Source organism: Oncorhynchus masou, unplaced genomic scaffold (assembly GCF_036934945.1).
Source record: "Oncorhynchus masou masou isolate Uvic2021 unplaced genomic scaffold, UVic_Omas_1.1 unplaced_scaffold_1561, whole genome shotgun sequence".
In the NCBI taxonomy this organism is placed as follows: domain Eukaryota; kingdom Metazoa; phylum Chordata; class Actinopteri; order Salmoniformes; family Salmonidae; genus Oncorhynchus; species Oncorhynchus masou.
In genome coordinates this window covers 1-16,732 of record NW_027005669.1, presented here as the reverse complement: position 1 = coordinate 16,732, position 16,732 = coordinate 1, and the positions used below count along the sequence as shown (strand labels likewise).

The 16,732-nt window shown below is 44.2% G+C and overlaps 2 protein-coding genes and 2 pseudogenes across 2 annotated transcripts; 2 read left to right on the top strand and 2 right to left on the bottom strand.

The window, feature by feature from the left end:
- Positions 1–6: 6 nt before the first annotated feature.
- Positions 7–3,507, bottom strand: LOC135531233 (uncharacterized). Its single transcript, XM_064959362.1, has 3 exons — positions 3,362–3,507; positions 2,656–2,975; positions 7–2,529 (listed from the first exon to the last, which is right to left on the bottom strand). The coding sequence occupies exons 1-3, from the start codon at positions 3,505–3,507 to the stop codon at positions 2,285–2,287; spliced, it is 711 nt and encodes a 236-aa protein (XP_064815434.1). The 3' UTR covers positions 7–2,284.
- A 2,401-nt stretch (positions 3,508–5,908) lies between these two features.
- On the bottom strand, positions 5,909–7,642 carry LOC135531250 (trypsin-3-like; annotated as a pseudogene).
- Positions 7,643–8,054: 412 nt separating this feature from the next.
- On the top strand, positions 8,055–9,709 carry LOC135531240 (CD209 antigen-like protein C). The gene has a single exon (XM_064959370.1). It carries the CDS (start codon positions 8,249–8,251, stop codon positions 9,044–9,046), a length of 798 nt encoding a protein of 265 aa, XP_064815442.1. The 5' UTR covers positions 8,055–8,248; the 3' UTR covers positions 9,047–9,709.
- A 435-nt stretch (positions 9,710–10,144) lies between these two features.
- LOC135531242 (trypsin-3-like) lies at positions 10,145–11,652 on the top strand (annotated as a pseudogene).
- The last annotated feature ends 5,080 nt before the right edge of the window (positions 11,653–16,732 follow it).

Sequence of the window (16,732 nt, the reverse complement as noted above, 5' to 3'; positions counted from 1 at the left end):
GGGTAGCCTAGTGGTTAGAGCATTGGACTAGTAACCGAAAGGTTGCAAGTTCAAATCCCCGAGCTGACAAGGTACAAAATCTGTCGTTCTGCCCCTGAACAAGCGGTTAACCCACTGTTCCTAGGCCGTCATTGAAAATAAGAATTTGTTCTTAACTGACTTGCCGAGTAAAATAAAGTTAAAATAAAAAAAACCTCTACTTACTTTGTTGAAATACCATTGGTCGCAATTACAGCCTCAAGTATTTTTGGGTATGACGCTACAAGCTGGGCACACCTATATTTGGGGAGCTTCTCTCATTGGAGCATCACTGCACAGCTATTTTCAGGTCTCTCCAGAGATGTTCGATCAGGTTCAAGTCTGGGCTCTGGCTGGGCCACTCAAGGACATTCAGAGACCTGTCCCGAAGCCACTCCTGCATTGTTTTGGCTGAGTGCTTAGAGTTATTGTCCCTTTGGAAGGTAAACCTTCACCCCAATCGGAGGTCCAGTGCACTCTGGAGCAGGTTTTCATCAAGGATCTCTCTGTACTTTGATCTGTTCATCTTTCCCTCGATCCTGACTAGTCTCCCTGCCACTGAAAAACATCTCAACAGCATGATGCAGCCACCAACATGCTTCACCGTAGGGATGGTGCCAGGTTTCCTCCAGACGTGACGCTCGGCATTCATACCAAAGAGCTCAATCTTGGTTTCATCAGACCAGAGAATCTTGTTTCTCGTGGTCAGAGTCCTTTCAGGTGCCTTTTGGCAAACTCCAAGCAGGCCGTTATGTGCCTTTTACTGAGGAGTGGCTTCCATCTGGTCACTCTACCATAAAGGCCTGATTGGTAGAGGGCTGCAGAGATGGTTGTCCTTCTGGAAGGTTCTCCCATCTCCACAGAGGAACTCTATCAGAGTGACCATCGGGTTTTTGGTCACCTCCATGACCAAGGCCCTTCTCCAATTGCTCAGTTTAGCCGGGAGGCCAGCTCGAGGAAGATTTTGGTGGTTCCAAACTTCTTCCACTTAAGAATGATAGAGGCCACTGTGTTCTTAGGGACCTTCAATGCTGCAGAAATATTTTGGTACCCTTCCCCAGATCTGTCTCGGAGCTCTACAGACAATTCCTTTGACCTCATGGCTTGGTTTTTGCTCTGACATGCACTGTCAACTGTGGGACCTTAATTTACCACAGTGGACTCAAATCAAGTTGTAGAAACATCTCAAGGATGATCAATGGAAAAAGGATGCACCTGATATCAATTTCAGTCTCATAGCAAAGGGTCTGAATATATATGTAAATAAGTTATTTCAGTTTATTTAAAAAAAATGCAAACATTTCTAAAAACCTGTTTTTGCTTTGTCATTATGGGGTATTGTGTGTAGATTGATGAGGAAAAACAGTAATCGAATACATTTTAGAATAAGGCTGTAACGTAACAAAATGTGGAAAAAGTCTAGGGGTCTGAATACTTTCCACACTCTACATAACAAATGTGCAAAAGAAACAACTTTTTCGACTTTGGCTGAAATTAGAGGGACACAATTATTTCAAATCAGATTGTATTAGAGAAAATAAATAAAGTACATCAAATCTTATTTTCATCTTTATCTAACGCCTTCTTCTTCGTCTATGGTCAACAATTCTCCCCCGCCTTGGCCGTTGGACGGTTCCATTAATGACTGCGGGTGGATCTGGACGGGTGGTACCATCAAGAATATCTGGAGGTGGTGGTACAGGGGCAACTGCTAAAGTTGGTTGATTACTTGGACTCTGGGGGTGGTGCTGCTGTGGTTGCTGTGGTAGCAGTTGTATCTGTTGTTGTTGCTGCTGCACCAGTTGGGGTTGCTGTAGTAACAGTTGTTGCTGTTGTGGTTGTATCTGTTGTTGTTGATGCTGCTGCACCAGTTGGGGTTGCTGTATCTGTTGCTGCTGAATTGGTTGTTGAGGCTGTGGCTGCTGCTGCTGTAACTGTTGTGGTTGCTGCATTATTGACTGTTGTGGCTGTTGTTTTTGGGAATGATGTGGCTGCTGCTGTGGTGGTTGTTGTTGTTGCTGCTGCTGCTGTGCCTCTAGGACTCCCAGCAGCCTTTGCAGGAGAACATTGTTTTGCTGTAGGCTGGTTGCCAGTGCCTCTTGAGAAGCCACTAATGTTCTCATATCACGTCTGAATCCCTCCCCAAACTCCCGAAGACTCTGCTCAACCCGATCCCCCAGCTGCAGAGCTGCCTCCCCCACGCTGCGGAGCTCGTCCTCCAGCCATAAGCCGCGAGGAGGGGCCTCCAATGGTCCCTGCTGGGCCCCTAGTGATGGCTGGGGACTAGGCTGAGGGGTCCCATTGAGGAAAGGGGCGCTGTAGAGGGGAGAGGGAGGCAGCCAGCGTTCCGAGTTAGGGGAGGTCCTATCCCCAGTCCCAGTCCGAAACCCAGCTTTTCCTCCATACTGCTCTCTGCCCCCTCGCATTCCGCCTCTCCCACCTCCACTTCCCGCTCACCACTATCCTCATCCTTCTCAAAGCCATCCCTCTCCAACCCTTCACCTCCACCCACTGCAGTAAACAAGAGGACATAGTAGAAAGCAGTGGTTAAAAAGTGTGGTTTTTATATGTATTATCTGAATGTTCCTACAAGTCTTGAATCTAAGGCTTTACCTCATTGTTAGTGTTCAGATTTACCTGGTTCTGTATCAGTGAAGCACGTGAAACTGGCCTTCCCTCTGGAGCTTTGCTTCTGTCTGGCCTGGTGAAGCCTGGGGCTTGCCTGAGCTGACAGTCCCAGCATGGAAGCCCCTCTGTTGGATGGCAGGTAACAAGTGCGGTGCCTAGCGTCTGCCAGCCTGCCTCCATTGCGTCTCTTCAGGTCGTCCCAGCGCTTCTTGACCTCGCGGAGGGTGCGAGGGACTCTGGACACAGCATTGACCCGCTCCAGGATCCCTGCCCAGATCCTCTCTCTCTCCCTGCGCTCGGAGCCTCCCAGCAGGACCAAAAAGCTCTCCCTCACACCGCGTCACCTCAGAAACCAGCACCCCAGCTCTGCACCGCTAAAACGACTCTTCCTCTTCCTGCACCCCCTGCTGTCAACACAGAGGACAAACCTCTGTCTACAAAAAGACAGAGTTGATCTATAGGTGTTTACTATGTCATATGAGGTGAAACACAAAAATGTAATAGTTAAAACATATTTATCATAAACAGTACAGAGCACCACTGCAAGCATCAATATTGAACAATAGACATGCGTTTAATAGCTAAAAGTTGGTTAAAGCTTACGCTGTTCCATGGATAGGAGGTCATCTGAGGACATGCCAGGGGTCATGATGTTAGGGATGCACCACCACCACGTTGAAGGGGAGTCCACCAGGCAGCCCGCTGCTTTGGTCACAGCTGCCTTCCCGAGTCCTCATCCTCCCTGGGAAAGCCGTCCTCTGAGACGCCCCTCCGGGCGGGTCCCTCCGGAGACTCCACTTTGATGTGCATGGGAGGTGAGTGCTTCGTACAGCAGCCCCTCTCCTCGTAGTACTCAGTCATGAGTCAGGCCTGGTTTACAGACGGACCAACTGACAGTTCCATTCACACTGCGACAGATGGCCGGCCGTACCACAGCATTGTTGGGGACGTGAGCAATATCTACCTGACAACTAACTAATCTTTCAGTGGGGGCAGCATAAGGCATATGTTCACAGGATACAACTAAGTGGCACATAAAAAAATAGGGGCGCTAGGAGAGCATCATGTGTAGGGACGTACTGAGATCAACATTCACTATAATGTGCATTCGTTTGCATACGATATTATTCATTCATACCAGGTAGCCTACACCTAAAGTCCTGGAGCAGACGTTCATCAACTGTAAAATATGGCCAAGAGAGACATGCACTCTCTCTGAAAGCTAGAATTTAAATTCTTTTATATTAGTGCAAAAACAACTATATGAAAGTACCCATCAACAGAGATATGCAAAAGTGCAGATACACTTGAGTAAATAGAGGATCGAGGGAATTCTACAAAAGAGAGAAATATAATACATGTTACCAAATAGTTTCACAAATGACAAATCATTTACAACATAAGTTTCAACTTGATGATGATTTCTAGCACCTTTATAATTGCGTTTTTGTCGCAGCGATGCGCATTTTTTTCTGCACCACATCCGCAATGGTTGCGCATTCCGCATATATTACTGGTGATGCTGATATAGCAATGCAGGGCACTGCGCTTCAAGTTAGCTAGCTTCAATCTCGAAAATGTCAATACACTTAGTGGGATAAAATCTTATTTTACTCACCTCTCGATTATAAGACAAAACAAAGGCACATTTGATGCAGTTGTCCTAAACGTAACCCTCCCATCAAGCTTGAAATTGTACACAAACCGTAGAGCGTCGCTGAATATTGACGTCACTATTCCACTGTCACATGTTCCCAGCGCTAGATAAAGGGAATATGAAAATGTGCGGCATTTGCTATAAGGGAAGACCAATATGTATGTCAGGACAAGTGCACTATTATCATAAGGAGACGTATACTTTGAATGCGGAGGAGGAATGGAGGGCAGAGGAGGTCTAAAAGAGGGAGGACGGAAGAGGATGAGCTTGACTCGGTTAAAAATGACGAGAAAAGGGAGATGGTTTGTTAAATAAGAATGTTAGAAAGTGTAAGCAGAGCCATCTTAAGACAGGAGGAGAAAGGGAAGTTAATGAGGTCGAAGCATCGGAGGTGGTAGGTGTGGTGAAGTTCTCAGGGCCTAGGGTCAGATTAAAGATGAGTCTGCGATTGTAGGAGTGACATGTTTGTTAAAAGTGGACCCTTGCTTTTTGGGTGATCCATTTGTGGTTTCAGGGTGGGTGAAAACAGAGTTTGCAGCTGTGGAATCGGTAAGGGTAACCAGAAGTGGTCTGTGAAAATTGTTTGTGTTTCTGCTGGTCAGAGGGAGAAGGCTCTCCACATTAAGTGAATGGAGGCCAGAAATGTGAATTGTTTTGCTCTCAATGAAGGGGTGCCATTGAAAGGAGTGATTTACTGGGGTAGCAGTAAATGTTGACCAACTGAAGGGGAAGATTCCCAGTGTTTGAAGGTTGTCGTTTGGTGTGACACAGACAGGGTGGCGGGAGTGGTGAAACAGAAGTCATTGTCTGTTCTTTTGAGTTTTGATGCTGTCTTTGCCCGACAGGGGTGTTAGGATACATTATCCTGTACGAGCTTTTGTGCCAAATACATGACTTTATTACAGGTGTCAAGCTCTTGTGGCAGCAGTGTGTAGGAGGAAGGTTCCTCGGTGTGAAGTGTGCAGAAGGGCATGTGACAAAGGAAAGTGTAGTATTGTGGAAAGTAGTGGTATGTCTTAACAGTAGTGATGTCTATGGGGCTGGGGATTAGAAATGTCCCATGTGAGGCAGGTTGAGGTTTCCAGGGTTAGAGTCGTGCAGAAGTTGTAATGCTGAGGCAGTGTGGAAGATGGATCAAGGGGAGGGATCCTGAGAGGAGTGGTGTGAGTAGTAGATCTGTACCAGTACAGAGGGATAGGCCAACAAGTGATGTTTCAGTAAGATTGGATTTGTAGCATTTAAAGCAATGGTTATTAACTACTGCAGGGAGGGAATGTAAGTCACAGAAAATGGAGGTAGTGGTGGCAGCTGCAGAGAGGTATTTGGGTGTGCAAGACTTGACAGAGTTACAGGGTGTGTTAAGTGGTGTCCCATCCTTTCAGGTTGTTGGCCTGAGGTAGGACTAAGACTTAAATTGTGGAGTATGGTGGTGGTATGAGTATAGTGTTAGATGGTAGGGTATTTTATTTGTTTTTCAAGAAAAGTATAAGGGAGTTGGACTCCAGTATAGTAAGTGGCAGTAATTAAAACAAATTTGGGATGCCAACCTCGTTAAACTTCAGAGGCATTTGCCATTTGAAGTTCACCAATTTAAGTCAGCAGACAAACGAACACAAACCTTTATTCATTAACTGTCTTAGCTGAATAGCTACACATTTAGGTTAATTGTATGCATATTGTCAAAATATTCTACTAAATTAAAAAAGAATCTGCACTTTATTCAACCAGGTAGGCCAGTTGAGAACAAGTTCTCATTTACAACTGCAACCTGGCCAAGATAAAGCAAAGCAGTGTGACAAAACAACAGTTACACATGGGATAAACAAATGTACAGTCAATAACACAATAGAAACATCTATATACAGTGTGTGCAAATGTGGTAAGATTAGCGAAGTAAGGCAATAGTGGCAGCTGAAAATACTAAATTTGGGTATGTTCCATTAACCTAAGAAGCGATGAACAAAAGTATTTTCTACTCATGTCTATTGCAGTTGCTAGATCACAAGTCATCATATTTCCACTGATAGAAGTTCATTCACATGTCATCATGTTTCCAGGAAACAGCTTACCAGCTAACAGTGCATTTTTAGCATGGAGAGGAAACAGATAGGACAGTGGACAATCAGCATTGAACCAATTTAGCTGTTGTCTGCAACTCTTGCTTTACAAGTTACACATAATAAGCACTAGCCAGATACCTATTTCACACCTTCCTAAAAGCACATATTGCACTTTAAAAGAATGAATAAGTCAAAGACGGTGGTTATTTTCTCATACCAGTTATCATGGGTTTCTATCTCAGATAATGTCTCTTCCAGTCTAAATCAATTAGTTGGAAGACATGGTGCTGCTGATCCAGGAGTTGTAGACACCAGGCTTGTTCCTCTGGGTACAGCTGTAACCCCAGGACACAGCACCCTGCCTCTGCCCACCACCGGCGTCTCCCTGACAGAATGAAGATGGGGCAAGAGAAAGGTGGTTCGAGGTGCATATTTCAATATTGGTTGATGCTGGTTAATCACAACAGATGAGAGCTTTTAACAAATCAAATGAAAAGGACAACAGTAGAAAGGTGTGCTATGAATTCAACTCTGTGTACCTGGCAAGACTCCTTGCCTCCCTCCATGAATCAAGTGCAGAACATGTTGGAGGTGATCTGTCCAGGGTCGGTGCTATTACAGCTGCTGCTCAGCATGGGGAGATCCAGGCAGAACAGTGGGTTGGGGTAGAAGGCTAGTATATCAAACATTCTCCCTTTGGTTCTGAGTGGTCAGTGATATAATTTGTAATTGGTTTGATAAACAACAAATACCAAAAGTATTTATGGGCATATTGTTGATGCTACTCACAGCCTCTGCTGGGTAGGTTGCCCCAGCCAGCAGGTGCCAGAGCTGGCATAGCGGCAGGGCATGACCACGGTGCACATGTAGCTGTTCAGGGAGGCAGGCTTGTTCAGCTTCACGTCATTGTCCAGTTTGCGGCTGTTGGAACTGGGGTGCATGATGACCTTCACTGAGTTGAACAGCTCAGTGGCAATGTTGTGTGGTCACCTAGACACATCTGAATGTGGCTGGGGAGAGAGGGTTAATCAGATGAACAAATACAGTTATGTCGAACATACTGTAGATGGCTTTGGTAAATGTTTTTGAAGAAAGTTTCACCAGTCACTTACGACTTGTAGCAGTGAGCAGCAGACACCACCCATGTGCTGGAGATCAGGGAGCCACCACAGAAGTGGTAGCCAGACTGCAGTGATGCCTGGTAGGATGCAGAGTTCTTTCTGCACTCGTACCCTCCAACAATCTTGTCATCCTCATCCTCAATGGGGGCAGCGACAAATACAGACAGAAAGAATCAGTGTGAAATTGCATGGAAATACAACTCATGCAAACAGAACGGTACCCGTGTTCAGTAAATATTCACTATTCAGAGTATTATCACAGGATGGACACCAATGCGAACTTAAACAATTTCTCTCAACAAGTAAAGCAAGGACTTACATGCAACAGCTAACAGAGCCAGGAGAATAAGGTACTTCATGATTGTGTTTTTTAGCTGCAACACAGGACTCAATCACAAAGACAAACTTGTTATAAACCCACTTCACCAGCCACATTATCTGATCTTCTCAAGGATTTGTACTTCTGTGAACAGTAGGCCTATATCTGACGCTCAGATGTTACTCTACCTGGGAAAGAATTATCACTATCTGAAGTGACACAAGCATAAGCATTTTTTCTTATTCTTATTTTCATACACACAACTTAGGTGGCAGCTTAGTTAGAATATTTTCTACCACTTTTAACAATTGCATGGTGGGTGGTACTGTTATTATTTCCTGTCTCACTAGTGTCTTCCTGTTGCCTAGGGACTTAACCCCAGCACAGTGAGTACAGTGCAGTCACAGACACATTAGAATACAGTGTATGTTATAGTTGAATTGAAATGACGGAGGAAAATAACATGATGATGTCTGAGTGTATCATTGACAGCACCAAATGCATTAAAAGGGTGGAACGAGACTGTGGAGATTCTGAAGAGTGGACTACGGTCCTATTTGTCAGTGCAGAGACCCTGAAAGGACATGATTCTGGTACCAAGACAGAAGACACCACACCAAAGAGGAGACCTGGAGAAAGTAACTACGGCTCTGAGGGCTCGATGGGGAGATGTTCCAGAGTTGCTGCAGCGTGTCTGGGCCTGCTGTGCCTTCTACTACTGGCTGGGATCATGGTGCTGTTTGTCTACTATAATGGAGTCACTGTCCGTTTGGAGGAGAGGTTGTTAGTTTATAGAACCAGCAACAACAAACTGACTGAAAAGAGAGACGAGCTACAGGTCCAAAACAAAAACCTGGATGAAGAAAAGGCCGATCTAAAGAGAAGGTACAATATGCTGAATCAAACCTGCCTTGAAGCATGGAAGAAGTTTGGTTCCAGTTTGTACTACATATCTGACGGGACTGAATCCTGGGATGAGAGCAGACAGGACTGTCTAAAGAGAAGAGCAGACCTGGCGATCATAAACAACAGAGCGGAACAGGAATTCCTCTGTACATTTAAAAGGTTTTTCTGGATTGGTCTGACTGACAGAGAGACAAAGGGGACTTGGAAATGGGTGGACGGGACACTAATGACCACAGGGTTCTGGTCTCCTGGTGAGCCAAATGGTGCCTCTATCGACTCTACTGAGGACTGTGCTGAGGTTAACACCTTCAATGACCCAGAGAAAAAACTGGAATGATCTCAGGTGTAGTGAACGGCGGCACTGGATTTGCGAGAAATTGGCTGATCAGTAGCTCAACTTGGTACAAGCTTCAGATAAACACGCACAAACACACCCACGTGTCACACACCAACTGTAAGACTGAAACAATTCCCCATGACATCATAATCTCACTGAGCAAACAGTACCAACTGTTCTTGTCCAGACTAAACATCTATTCTATTTGTGTTCACATTGTACCAAACATATTAACTGTATGTTTATTTTTTGTCATATCTGCCATGTTTTTCCTGTAATATACCAAGACAAATTCCTAATGTATAATAGAGCATTACATTATTTTATTTCATTTAAATACATTCTAGTGACAATCTAAAAATAATTTCCTGTCCCTGAATATTGAAAAAGAAAGCCTTTCAGGAATTTCTATGCAATCAAATACATTCTGAAAATGTACAAATGATGAGTGACATTCTGCTGTATTTGTAACACCATCTATACTGTACAGCATCTATAGGTATTTCTGAGGTCAATAAAACATGATATCATTAGATTACAACAATTAGATATCATGATCATATGATGAATGTTGTTATACTGTTTGTTTTATAGCTCTTTTTATATCAAAGAAACAGGCTCTGTAACAAACAGCCTATATTGATAAATGAAGCTGAGGAACCCTTAGACACACTCTTTCTGACCAATACTCAAACCAGTTGCAAAATGCCAGGCTTACTTCAAATGCTAGGTCATGAAACTCCCCATTGTGACCTTGTAGTGAATATATTTTGGAGAAAGTATGTGACACAAAACCAAGCACTGTATGAATAAGCATTTCTATATTCCTTCAATGAGGCGTTGAAAAATGGGGCAAATGTCTATTCATTTTAACATGATAGGAATTTACATAGGGATGTAAGGTAATGCCGTTTAGCACACATCCTCAGTTGAGGAGCCTTGTTAGCCATATGTCCGTTCACACGCAAGTTACTGTTTGACAGGTACCAATGGAAATATATACATGTATGCCCTTGAGACTGACCAATGGCAGAGGACAGAGTGGGTTTATAAGAGAGTTCTGACAGGGTTTAGTACCAGGCAAAAACGGACACAACCATGAAGGTCATTATTCTTCTCGCTCTGTTCGCTGTGGCATGTGAGCACCGGTTTATTCAACAGGAAATAATATGTGGGCCAAAAGATTGGAGACTGCATGGAAAATACAACTCTGGATTAAGCTATTCTATATTCCAATTCTATTTCCGTATTTATTTGTCCATGCCATTTGACTTTTTTTCTTTACAAGCGATTTCTCCTTTATATCCCTCAGTCGCTGCCCCATTGAGGATGAGGATGACAGATTGTTGGAGGTACGGGGGCTGAAAGAACTCTGCATCTACCAGGCATCACTGCAGTCTGGCTACCACTTCTGTGGTGGCTCCCTGATCTCCAGCACATGGGTGGTGTCTGCTGCTCACTGCTACAAGTCGTAAGTGACTGGTGAAACTTTCTTCAAAAACATTTAAAGCCATCTACAGTATGTTCGACATGAAACTGTATTTGTCTGAGTACATCTGATTAACCCCTCCCCTCTCTCCACAGCGCATCCAGGTGCGTCTGGGTGAGCTTCTTTTGTGCCGTCATGAGGGCACTGAGCAGTTCATCGACTCAGTAAAGGTCATCATGCACCCCAGTTACAACAGCCACCCAACCTGGACAACGACATCATGCTGATCAAGCTGAGCAGGCCCGCCTCCCTGAACAGCTATGTGAGCACTGTGGCTCTGCCCTCCAGCTGTGCCAGCTCTGGCACCAGCTGTCTGGTCTCTGGCTGGGGCAACCTATCCGGCCAGCAGCAGTGAGTAGCATTAACAATATGCCCACAAAACAGTTTGTTTCTCAAACTGATGATACATTTATCACTGACCACTCAGAACCAAAGAATGACTGAGACTAATCCTCTTCTGCGGTCTCTAGGCAACTACCCCGACACTCTGAGGTGCCTGGATCTCCCCATCCTGAGCAGCAGCAGCTGCAACAGCGCCTATCCTGGACAGATCACCTCCAACATGTTCTGTGCTGGCTTCATGGAGGGAGGCAAGGACTCTTGCCCAGGTAAGCAAATCAAATCAAATTTATTTATATAGCCAACCGTACATCAGCTGATATCTCAAAGTGCTGTACAGAAACCAGCCTAAAACCCCAAACAGCAAGCAATGCAGGCGTAGAAGCATGAAAGCAGAGTTGAAGCACTTCCACTGATCCATTAACAGAATTCATGATACGATTATAGAATTTCCAAAACCATCCTTCAACCTAGATAGACTGATACCCTGAAACAAATCTGCTCACTTTTAGTTTCTGTCTCCCCATCTCTCTATTAGGGAGACTCCGGTGGCCAGTGGTGTGCAATGGTCAGCTGGGGTGTTGTGTCCTGGGAGTTCTGACTGTGCCCAGAGGAACAAGCCTGGTGTCTACACCAAGGTCTGCAACTACAAATCCTGGATCAGCAGCACCATGTCCTCCAACTAATTGATCTAGACTGGAGGAAACATCTTCTCTCAGACAGAAATCCATGATAACAACAACTGTCATGAGAAAATAAATTCCATTTTACTTTTAAACACTGTCAGTAATTTTTTCACTAAAATAGTGAATGGACAACGCTTTTCTCGTGGTTCATTTTCATTCCGGCCAGATACTCCTGTTTTTAAAGAGAAGCACGAATAATAGGAAAGTTGAGAAATAGATAGTAGGCCAAGCCTATTGAAAGCTGATGGGATCCTCATCTTTTTAATAGAGACCATCACTCTGTTTTCTCAATTGCATAGCCTATAGAAATGTTGCACAACATGATCTCATGGGCTCTCATTAAGTGTTTGATTAGATTTTTGATTACATTTGCATTGATGTCAGAGTGATAGAAGGACAATAGAGTGCCAGGCGGTTAGCAAGTTTGGTATGTTACTGAATGACTTGAAAATAAAGGAGAGCCGCACACTCTAGGAATGCAGATGCAAAAATGTAATATCCAACGCTTCAACAGCCAAGCTGTCTTCATCAGGGTTTAATCACAAACACTGCGGGATGACTCGTTTAGATAATCATGGCCAAGAAGTGGCCTAATATCATTAGTTAATTCTCAAATATTAAAATAGCATACGATCATAAATGCATTTTAGACTACACAAGCTTACAAACAATTACAATGGCAAAGTCACAATAATCACAAGAATGGCTTCAGATCAAAGTCTCGTTGAGACCGAAGGAGCAAGGTTCTTTAAGTTAAAGATCCAGGCATCCTCTCATTTTAACAATAAATTATCAAGGTCACCCCCTCTCCTAGGGATGGTGACATGTTCGATCAATATAACGCAGAGGCAAATCGAGTGGCCAGCCTACTAATGACCATCAGCAGCATCAGAGCTTGGAGAAGCCTAATTACCGTGACTAAATGTTCCCGTGGAATTTGACTGCTCTCATGACACGTGACCACCAGTGTGCCAGTAATATAGTCACCGTAACAGAACTAGTTGCAACACTCACTACCGAGTTCCAAATTGCCTCTGGAAGCAACATCAGCACAAGAACGGTTCATTGAGAGCTTCATGGCATGGGTTTCCATGGCCGAGCAGCCGTACACAAGCCTAAGATCACCATGTACAATGCCAGCGTCAGCTTGAGAGGTGTAAGCTCGCCATCATTGGATTCGGAGCAGTGGAAAAACATTCTCTGGAGTGATGAATCACGCTTCACCATCTGGCAGTCCGATGGATGAATCTGGGTTTGGCGGATGCCAGGAGCGCTACCTGCCCCAATGCATAGTGCCAATTGTAAAGTTTGGTGGAGGAGGAATAATGGTTATTCATGGTTTGTGCTAGGCCCATTAGTTCAAGTGAAGGGAAATCTTACCTCTACAGCATACAATGACATTCTTGACGATTCAGTGCTTCCAACTTTGTGGCAACAGTTTGGCGAAGGCCCTTTCCTGTTTCAGCATTACAATGCCACCGTCCACAAAGCGAGGTCCATACAGAAATGGTTTGTTGAGATCGGTGTGGAAGAACCCCAGACAGGCCTGCATAGAGCCTTGACCTCAACCCCCATCGAACACTTTTAGGATGAATTGGAACTCAGACTGTGAGCCAGGTCTAATCATCAAACATCATCAGTGCCCGACCTCACTAATGCTCGTGGCTGAATGGAAGCAAGTACCCACAGCAATGTTCCAACATCTAATTGAAAGCCTTCCCAAAGAGTGGAGGCTGTTATAGCAGTAAAGGGGGACCAATTCCATATTAATACCCATGATTTTGGAGTGAGATGTTCGATGAGCAGGTGTTCACATACTACGACATGTAAACTACATGAACAAAAGTACAGACATTATTGCTATCAAAATGATCAAAAGCTGGTTTGGTCTGTTTTCATCTTAAATCAGGGTACAGGAGAATTTTTTTTTTTTTTGTGAATCTCTAATAAATATGGTCAGGCTTTTATTTTGAAAACTACTCCATTTTGACACGGGTGCTTTTCAAGATGTTAGGGCCAGGAAGATACCAGTATCGTGGCAAGGAAACAAAACACAAAATGGATTTAACTTCTTTGGGGAAACAGCCTTGAAGTTGGAAACAAACATCATTATGTTTTTTTAAAATCCAGAATCACATGTATTTATTTTTAAACCTATAGTTTGGAAAATAAAAGGACCAAAATATTGCGACACTGGTATCATCACAGCCCTAGAAGAGATATGAATTCAAAATATATTTTGTGAGGATTCTGTTGGTGTTGGAGAAAGTTGGCATAAGGGTTGACACGAAGGCCTACAATGAAATGATATTTGATTTTTACACATCATTTCTTCTTTAAACAACTTGGTATATAGTTAGTCAAGGCCTTCCTGGAAAACACTCATATATATATATATATATATCTTACCTCTACAGCATACAATGACATTCTTGACGATTCAGTGCTTCCAACTTTGTGGCAACAGTTCGGGGAAGGCCCTTTCCTGTTTCAGCATTACAATGCCACCGTCCACAAAGCGAGGTCCATACAGAAATGGTTTGTTGAGATCGGTGTGGAAGAACTTGACAGGCCTGCATAGAGCCTTGACCTCAACCCCATCGAACACTTTTAAACACAGTATATCTCACTCCAACTTGCCTATTGTCCTCTTCATCTTGGCATCTATGCTCCCAGAATCATCCTCTCTCAGCTGACGCGTGCCTTGGTGCCGTGTTTGGTCAGAGTGCTTTCCTGTATGAATCTCTCTCCACAGGATGAGCAGCGATAGGGTCGTAGTTGACCCCTGGCAGGTCTAGAAGTCAGGTAGGCATTCCCTGGTGAAGTAGGTGTCGACAGGGATGGGGGGGTGCTTGGCCGTCATGTGACGTTCCCAGGTTCGAGGGTCATTGAAGATGATATGACAGTGCTCACAGCTCATTGGACCAGCTCTGTTTTTTCCATTGTCTATACCTGAAATAACATGCAGACAGGGTGAAAGATCTGTTGATGTGTCCTTGTGCAAGACAGTTGACCCCTATTTGCTCCAGGGGTGCCGTACTACTATGGCTGACCCTGTAAAATAACACATTTCACTGCACATATTCGGTGTGTGATAATAGAATCATTGTAATATTTTTTATAAAACACTGAAAATAAAGAATTATAAAACATGAAAGAAATAATAAGTACATAGACTGTATTAAAAACATTTAAAAAATTATATATACCCTCAGCCTCTCCTCCATCTGTGCTTTCTTGGACAGAGTCTTCTGGTCCAAGTAGGGGTCAGACTCCACTTGCTGTGGGTGCGTTGGTGAGCTGAGAGCAGGCGGGAAGAGGGGAATGTTCGGTTGCAGACACAGCAGGCAAACACTGTGCGACCTCTGAGATGTCTCTCATACTCTACTGGGTGCTTGAAGCGTAAATGCCTCTCTTCTGTCTCTGCATCCTGAAAGGTCATGAAACACTGGTGGCACTGAGGAGACTGGGAGGCTGGGCTACTAGAAGAGAAAGCTAATTAGAGACGGTCAGGAGAACCAGTGGATACACAAGTGATGTGGTGATTTGCTGCAAAGAGGAAAGATTGTCAAATACAGGAAAATATTGAGTAATTGAAAAGAAAAATAACAAGATGCATATCATATCTAGATCAGAATAATTGGATTCAAGACACAAGTTCACAGACTTCCAAAGTACCTTGCAAATGAGAGGTGATTCCATAGCCTAAACAAGAGGAAATACTAATAAAGAACCAGCCTTACCTGAAACTCAGGTTGAATCAATAGAGATTACTGCAGTGCTTCCCTCTGCTTCCTCTCTCACCACCCTGTCCTCCTCATCCTTCCAGTTCCTCTCATCTCCATGCTGTCTCTCCCCGGTGGCTTCTGAGTGCCGTCAAGTTGCAGAAGCTCTGGCTGCAGTCATGGCACTGCTGTCGTTCAGCCAGTCCCGCGCGGCAGGAGTGTGAGTACTTGTGGGAGGACTGCATGCCAGGCTCGGCGTCCGTCCACAGACCCCACAGACGTACTGGGACTGGCCCATGTGACTGCGCTTGTGCATGATGAAGGCGTGGAGGAAGCGGTCACCACACACTGGGCACTGGAACTCCAGTTTGACCTACCGTGGCCATGGACGACCCGTCCTCCCCCGCTATACCAGCACAACAGTGTCCCGTCCAGCCAGGAGGAACTGAAGCAGCGCTGACAGTCTCTGCAGCACCAACTGGAGTCTGACCCAGAGACATCATCAGTCTTAACAGCAGACCAGCACCTCTCCTGTCTTTCCTTCCTTCTCTGCTTCTTCCAGGGTGTCTGTTTCCTCAGGGAGTTGGTCATCTGGAGCTGAAGCTCAACCGTGATTTAGTGGGATAGCAGGAGCAAGGAAGAAAATGTGTTGAGAATCAAGGTTGAAAATAAGAGACTAATTTTTTGTATCGTGTTGTAAAATGATCAATACTACAATTCCTGCTTCGGTGCAAGTGTTGGCTTGCAGGCTCCTAAACCCTATTTGGACCCACCTGTAGTGCCTTTTGTTCTAGGCCCTCTTCTTGCTCCTGTTTGATGAGCGTGTCAGATGACAGTGGACCATTGGACATCTGCTCCATATGGTCTTCTTCCTCTTGTTTAACGATGACCATTAGCATGTCACCATCCAATGACGCTCCTTTACAACATACTGTCTCCATCCTATTGTATTATTTGAGATTAATAGGCACATCAATGGGGTATGATTAAAAAGAAATGGCTTGAACATTTGGTCCTCATTGCTAAGGCTTATTATAAACAGTCTGTCAGCTGTAGAACCATACTCTGGTCAATGATCAGACTACTTTTCCAGCATGGTTAAATAACATGTGTGTAATTTCTTCAGTTTATAGCCTTCGCAGTAAAGATAACATATTTTGGTCAAAACAGAACACCTTCACGCAGGATAACTCGGTGACTAATTGGTGCAAGATTTCATGGATAGAATATGTCTGTGAACGTTAATAACCTCAAATTTTGTCGCCTACCTTGCTTGCTCCTCAATATTCAATGGATCCTCTGTCCCTTGCGGTTTATTGCAATGGTGTCAAATATTTCAACGATACGGGTAAACTCTTGTTTGCAGGAGAATACACACATTTACATTATAACTAAATTATATGCATCTTTTTCATGTTTGATGTCAACCGGTGCGCATCCGATAGAA

Bases quoted from the DNA above. Each gene is read 5' to 3' on its own strand.
- LOC135531233 (XM_064959362.1), bottom strand. From the start codon at position 3,507: ATGACTGAGTACTACGAGGAGAGGGGCTGCTGTACGAAGCACTCACCT. The intron at 2,976-3,361 runs GTGACCAAAGCA...ACGCGGTGTGAG, and splicing joins GAGGACTCGGGAAGGCAGCT to GGAGAGCTTTTTGGTCCTGC. The intron at 2,530-2,655 runs GTAAATCTGAAC...TGTTTACTGCAG, and splicing joins CTTCACTGATACAGAACCAG to TGGGTGGAGGTGAAGGGTTG.
- LOC135531240 (XM_064959370.1), top strand. From the start codon at position 8,249: ATGACGGAGGAAAATAACATGATGATGTCTGAGTGTATCATTGACAGC.